The following is a 6,934-nucleotide window of genomic DNA, read 5'->3' on the forward strand; positions in this document are numbered from 1 at the left end:
TGGAAGGAGAAGGGCAGTTTGGTAAACAAAATCAGCTGTTTTCAATCTTAATAAGAGATGGGACCTAGATGCAAAATTCAGATCTGGATCAATGAGCCCTAAACTTCAGGGTGTTTGGATGGGGGGGTTTTGATGCTGGGTCCATCTCTAATAATGATGTTGACTTTGAGCTTGGCTTTGCTGCAGAGTTAACTTGAATTATCGCTCTAGTGTTGCCTTGCTCCTAACTTGAGTCCCATCCACATACATGTAACCTTTAAGATAAGTGTAGTGGTGTAGCAGGAGCTCTGTCACCTCCTGAGCTCTGCTGTGGCCTGCCTCAGTTTCCCCTTCAATGAAGAAACAACTAAGTCTCTTGAGCAGCCTGGTGAAGGAGAAACCCAGCAGAGTTTCTCCCTTTACTAAAGCCGTCTGAAAGGAGCACTTATACACTGGTTTAAAAGGTTCTTATTTCCGAGCCCAGATAAAACTTATGAGTCCCAAAACAAGTCCCAAAACAAGCCAGCAGCAGCTTCTTTCACTGCAAGGCCTCATACTTCTCTGTGGAGAGCTCTGCAGTCTTTTCCCTGTTTGCTCAGGGTCTCTCTCTGGCAACCCTGCCTGGACAGCTTTTGCCTAGGTCAGACTCCCTAGGAGATCCCCTCCTTGGGAGCTTCCTTTCTCCTCAGGGGCTTTCTTCAACTGACCTCTCCCAAATCTTTTATTAGGACCAAGTTCTCCTTACTTAATGAATTGCCTTCCAGCTACTTAGGCAGTTAACCACCCCATGTGGAGCTGAGGTGACCCTTACCATTCAGCTGAACCTGTCATAGGTAGGCTGGGCACCTGACTCCCCTTTCAACTGGAGCTGGCTGGCCCACAGAGGGTAAAAGGCTCAAGTTAGCACAGTTCATCAGCTGCCAACAAGCCAGCTCTGTGCAGTGGGAGTGTTATTGCATGGTTTGGCCATTCTCCCTGGAACCAGGCTAACTGGAGAGGCGTTAATTCACCTGGAGACAGCATGAGTTACCACTGCAGTGAAGACACCTTGGCAAATCCCAGCAGGCAGAAATATTAAAAATGGAGAATGAAGAAGAAATTATTCCAAAGAAGGAATTAAATCAGGCCACTGACTCTTGGCTAGTAATGGAGAGATAAGAGGGAGCATAAACGCACAAGACATGGAAATTTGGAATGGGCTGGATGGACCACAGCACTGCCATGTGCTGGCAGCTCAGATAAAAGAAAGCAGAGTGATCTGTGCTTGGAGGTATCATCTACCTCAGAAGTTCTCAACCAGAGGTCTGCGTACCCCTCAGGGTACACAGAGGTCTTCCAGGGGGTCCATCAACTCTTCTAGATATTTGCCTAGTTTTACAACGGGCTACATAAAAAGCACCAGCCAAGTCAGTACTAACTAAAATTCCATACAGGCAATGGCTTGTTTATACCACTCTAAATACTATACACTGAAATGTAAGTACTGCACAATATTTATGTTGCAATTTATTTATTTTATAATGATATGGTAAAATGAGAAAGTCAGCAATTTTTCATTAAAAGTGTGCTGGGACACATTTGTATGTTTATGTCTGATTTTGTAATCAAGTCCTTTTTAAGTGAGCTGAAACTGGGGGTACACAAATCAGACTCCTGAAAGGGGTACAGTAGTCTGAGAGCCACTGATCTACCTGCTGCTGCCATTGGAATGCAACCCAGCAAAGTAAACTATGGGCCTGATTGGCATCTCCCCGGGCAATGATATAAATAATCGCCAAAGCCAAGGGGCCCACATCTCCTTTCACTCATGCTGGTGTAAATCAGGAACAACTTCATTGAAGTCAATGGAGCTCCGGGTCGTAATGCCAGGGTAAATGACATAGGGTTTAGGCCCAGGATTTGCAAACCACCCTCCCAATATTCAGCTGCTAAAAAAATTCCTGCTGACCCTTTAGCCTTGTGATTTCTCAATCCCAGCCCCTTTTGGAATGGTGTTTTCCAGCTGCTCTCTGTTTTTATTTCCCTTCTGTAATACTGATGAAAGGGAATCAGTTTAACCTACGCTGCTTGGACAACTGTTTGCTATTGTGGGGCTAAAAAAGAAGGTATTGTGCGTGATACCCCGACAGATGCAGGATCATCTGGCAATAAATTCTCCAGTGGAAATAAACTCAGACTCCTCTTTGCAGCTGATATCAGCATCGAGGAGCACACAGTTTCCTGGGCCAGGCAAACCTCCCTACGGGAATTTAGCCCTTTCTCAGCCAATGCTTGGAGATCTGCATCAGTTTGGGCAGGCTAAATAGGGGCTTAGAGGTTTTGAATATAACTAGTGCTGGGGGTTAAGTCTCACAGCTGGCCAGTCAGGTGGGGAGACAGCCAAACCAGTCTCAAGTACCAAAATGCCACTGCTTTAAACAAGATCTCAGCTAGCTGCAGTCAGAGCTACCCGATGCCGAACGTCATGGAGCAACATAAATAGCAGGCAAAGGGGGCACAAATTTCAAACACACGTGGCGAGGTAGCTTCTGAGCACAGAGGTCTCTCGCCGTCTGCCCAGGCTTGTCCTTGCTTTTGGAAAGTTCTGGCTCCCAGATCCCCTTTTTTAAAAACAAACAAACCATTTTATTTTTTCCCTAGGAAACTTCAGCAGCTGGATTTAAAAGCCAGGTTTGAGCATGAAGCTTCGTTCCTCTTGTAGATAAATGGAACGTGCCGGGGCTACCGAAGCAGTGCTGGGGGAACAGGCTGGACCAGCTGGGAAGCCTGTGACTGCTGAGAGATGCTCTGAACTGCTGCTTGGAGGAAACGAGTGTGTGTGTGTGGGGGGGGGCAAATAGGGGTGTGTATGGGGAGGTAGGGGGTGTGTGTGTATGGGGGGGTGTATGAGTGTGTGTGTGTATGGGGGTGTATAGAGGTGTATGAGTGGGGGGGTGTACAGGGGTGTATGGGGGTGAATGGGGATGGGTATATAGGGGGTGTATGGGGTGGGGAGGGTGTATGGGGGTGCCAGCTACTACTACTACCTGCTTTAAAACGCTCATGATTTCCCCAGGTTGCTGAATTTTGCGACTCCCAGCCTGGGGAGCCGCCCAGCCTGGGGGCTCTGTGTGATCAGGTGAAGCCTTGGAAGTAGCATTGTCAGGGGCTGAGCGAACACGGCGCTTGGAGCCGGCGGAGCGGAGGACGGGAGGTGACGGGCTCTCCCCGTAAACCTGCCCTTCGATCCAAGCGCTGCGCTCCTCTTCAGGCGCCGAGAAGGAAAACAAGTGGGGCTGCAGGGATCCGAGCGCCGGGCCCTTGGAACAGACCCCACCGCCCCGCCCCGCCCCGCCGCGCCGCTCCAGGTAGGTCTGGGCTGCCCGAGCAGGTGCGCTCCTAACTCGGGTTCCAAGCGCAGTGAAGACAGGGCGACTCCGCCTTCAGCTCGAGCTCGAGCTCCAGCCAGGGCGTGAAGCGGAGCCGCTCCACCCGAGCGGGGAGCACTCCGGGCTTCCCCCAGCGGAGCCAAGCCCCCCGGGGCGGCTCGCTGGAGCTGGCGGGGCGCGGATGGCGCATCGCGCCGCCGGCGTTGCGCTCCAATGGGGCGCGCTGGGGACCCGGGGGGCGGCACTGTCTCTGTCGTGCGGCTCGCTCTCCCGGGCGGCCCGGCAGCGGAGCGAAGGGAGGGTTAAGGGAGGGGAGGGGAGCTGGCAGGGGCTGTGCAGTTCTGCTGGGCTCTGGAGCATCTGACGGGCTGGTTTGACTGGACCACAGCAGACCTGGCCAGGCTGGGTGGAGAACGGGCCCCGCTGGGCTCTGATCCCGCCTCCCCCCGCCCCAGGGGGGTGTTTGCCCCTGCAGAGGCTGGGGACGGCTAATGGGTTTGTTGGAATGTCTAGTGCCCTGTACCCCTGCCCCAAGGGCTGTGCCGGGGGAGGGGGTGGGAGTCTCTAGGCACCAGACTGCCCCTGTATATGGACCCTCTGCACAAGCCCCATGGGCACTGCCATACCCTGGGGGAGCAGTGGTGTCTGGGTGGGCCAGGTGGAGGAGTGGGCAAGCCATGGGGTGCGGGTGCATATCCTCCACCCTCGGGCTCTATGGCAGCTGTCGTGTTGTTCCCACCCTGCCTGCAGTCATAGCCAGGGAAGGGCCCCTGGCACTGTGGGTCCATTGCCAGGGAGCTAATGGGAGGAAGGGCAAGAACCAGAGCTGCTGTGGAAGCACTGACCCTCTCAGGGATCTGCCCCGGTTGGGGGTTGACCCCATTGCCTCTCTCATGATCAGGCCTGAGGGGACAATGTGGAGGGAAATCTCAGCTGGGGGCAGCTTGGCATGGATTAGGTACTCCAGAGCCTTCTCCTGTGGGTTTTTCCAGGGAAAGGGGCAGCCTGGGCTTAAGTGAGTAAAAATATATAATGCAAACACAGAGTGCGTGTGGAGGTCTTCATGGAGAGCACCAGGTCCAAAGGGTTTGGAAATTCAGGCACTGTAGAAAGTGTGTCTACATACAAAGAGAGAGAAAGAGAGTATGCAGATTTATTCTCACTGAGTCAAAATACATAACAATTGTATATACACTCACAGTAGAACTCACTTTTAGTGAATTCACCAATAACATGGCTTTATATGCAAGTAGAGTATAAGTTCTGATTTTTTTTCAGTTAACTACCATGTGCAAATTGCAATCTGTGTTATAGTAAGAACCTCAGAGAAAAGTTGTTCTGTGAAGAGCATGACCTCTCTGTGTAAGGCTGCTGTGTAGAACTCAGTCTGTGTGTATCACACACACACACACAAAATACAGAGAGATTTGGATGCAGGATGTTAATTGAATGCTCGTTATCCCTCTTCATGATGTCTTAGACTCCTTCATATTAAGAAGTTTAGAAATTGCCAGAGCAGACTGGTTTCATAATGGTGATGGCTGTTAAACCTCAGAAAGCCTTTCTTTTTCAACACCAAATTGAAGCCTGTCTAGTCTTGTGGTCGTGTTATAAAACCCTTTCGTGATCTGCATGTCCTCCTATGCTTCCCTCTGACTAGCAACCTGGAAAATGGCCCTATAGTGAGGGGTAGGACCCTCCACAGCCTGATCTTGCAAAAAAATCACGTGTATCTTTGCACACTGCAGAACATCTGCAGCCTGCACAAGCGGTGCAAAAATGTGCCTCAGAGAGGGGTGGCTACCGCATAATATTCTCTGCTGCTTTGCCAAACATCTAACTCACTGTTTTTCTGATACATTTTGCCTAGTGTAGAAACTGGGATCCATTCTGCAGATCATTGTCAGGGAGTCCTTTCTCCATCCGATGAAAACCTGCTAAGAAATGATCCTGCTCCTCGTACCTGTTCAACTCCCCCAGCTTGAAAGAACTGACCTGGGAACACCCAAGCTATGAGAAGAGCAGCTGAGTTAGCTGTTCAAGAGGATGTCTGTAAATGAAGAGCTAGAGAACAGGTTTTCAGCAACCACCCTGATGGCCACGGAGGCAAGTGAAGGGAGCCCATTCAAAATCAGCCCCAACCTTTCCTACAATGCCACCCAGGACAGTGCTCCAGCCACCAGTTCAATGGAGGACATGATAGCCACTTGCACCATCGGGACTATCCTCTCCATTATGTGTGTGATCGGTGTGACGGGCAATGTCTACACCCTGGTGGTGATGTGCCATTACCTGAGATACTCTGCCTCTATGTACATTTACATCATTAACCTTGCCTTGGCAGATCTGCTCTACCTGCTCACCATCCCTTTCATCGTTGGAACATACTTCATCCAGGAATGGTACTTTGGAGATGTTGGCTGCCGCATCTTGTTCAGTCTGGATTTCCTCACCATGCACGCCAGCATCTTCACCCTGACGGTCATGAGTACAGAGCGCTACTTCGCAGTGCTGAAGCCCCTGGACACGGTGAAGAGGTCCAAAAGCTACCGGAAAGCCATTGCCGTCGTCATCTGGGTGGTGTCTCTGCTGCTCACGCTCCCGATGCTCATCATGATCCAGCTGGTGCAAAGAGACAGCAAAAGCATCTGCATGCCCACCTGGAGCAAGCTGTCCTACAAAATCTATCTGACCATCCTCTTCTGTACCAGCATTGTGGGCCCAGGGGTGATCATTGGATACCTTTACATTAGACTAGCCAGGACCTACTGGGTGTCCCAAACAGCCTCTTTCAAACAGACCAAGCGGCTGCCTAACCAAAAAGTGCTGTATCTAATTTTCACGATAGTGCTGGTCTTCTGGGCTTGCTTCTTGCCCTTCTGGATCTGGCAGCTTCTCTTCCAATATTACGAATCCTTTCCGTTGTCCCCCAAGGCCATGAGGAACATTAACTATCTGACAACCTGCCTGACCTACAGCAACAGCTGCATCAACCCTTTCCTCTACACCCTGCTGACCAAAAACTACAAGGAATACTTGAGGAACAGACAACGCTCTTTCCATAGCAGCAGCGGGTACTTCCAGAGGAGGAATCGATTTCAGAGGATTTCTGGGAGATCCCTTTCCACGAGCAGTCAGCATTGCACAGAGACCTATGTGCTCACTCATGTTCCCGTGGGAAACAGTGCTTGAAAGTAAAATACATCTCCAAGAAAAAAAAAAAATCAATATTGACTTCAGTGTTGCATTGCTTGAAAGTGCAACATTGTAAAGGCAAAGTCTCAGCAGATTCATAATGTGTTAACGCTGAGTCCAGAGATTGTGCCATAGCAATCTGCACTCATTTGTTTCCAGTGCCATGGATTTTGCTGCTCACCCAAAGCCTTTTGCTTTTTTCATTTTTTTATGGTGTATTTCTCTCCCATCTGTAATGAGAGCCTGTAATATTGACACCTTTTTTTTTATGATTACAGCTGTCCCACAACATTTTAAAATTAAGTTATTGAAATATTGGCTTAGATGGTTTTATTTGTTGTTTGTTTTTAAACAGTAATGCTAGACTAGTCGTGGCTGGTTGTACAAGAAGT

At 50.0% G+C, this 6,934-nt stretch overlaps 1 protein-coding gene across 1 annotated transcript; it reads left to right on the top strand.

The window, feature by feature from the left end:
- The first annotated feature begins 5,393 nt into the window (after positions 1–5,393).
- LOC144274822 (urotensin-2 receptor-like) lies at positions 5,394–6,539 on the top strand. The gene has a single exon (XM_077833917.1). It carries the CDS (start codon positions 5,394–5,396, stop codon positions 6,537–6,539), a length of 1,146 nt encoding a protein of 381 aa, XP_077690043.1.
- The last annotated feature ends 395 nt before the right edge of the window (positions 6,540–6,934 follow it).

The sequence above is a fragment of the Eretmochelys imbricata genome, chromosome 14 (assembly GCF_965152235.1).
Source record: "Eretmochelys imbricata isolate rEreImb1 chromosome 14, rEreImb1.hap1, whole genome shotgun sequence".
Lineage (NCBI taxonomy): Eukaryota > Metazoa > Chordata > Testudines > Cheloniidae > Eretmochelys > Eretmochelys imbricata.

What these genes read in the sequence shown, in the direction of transcription:
- LOC144274822 (XM_077833917.1), top strand. Translation starts at nt 5,394, where the DNA reads ATGTCTGTAAATGAAGAGCTAGAGAACAGGTTTTCAGCAACCACCCTG.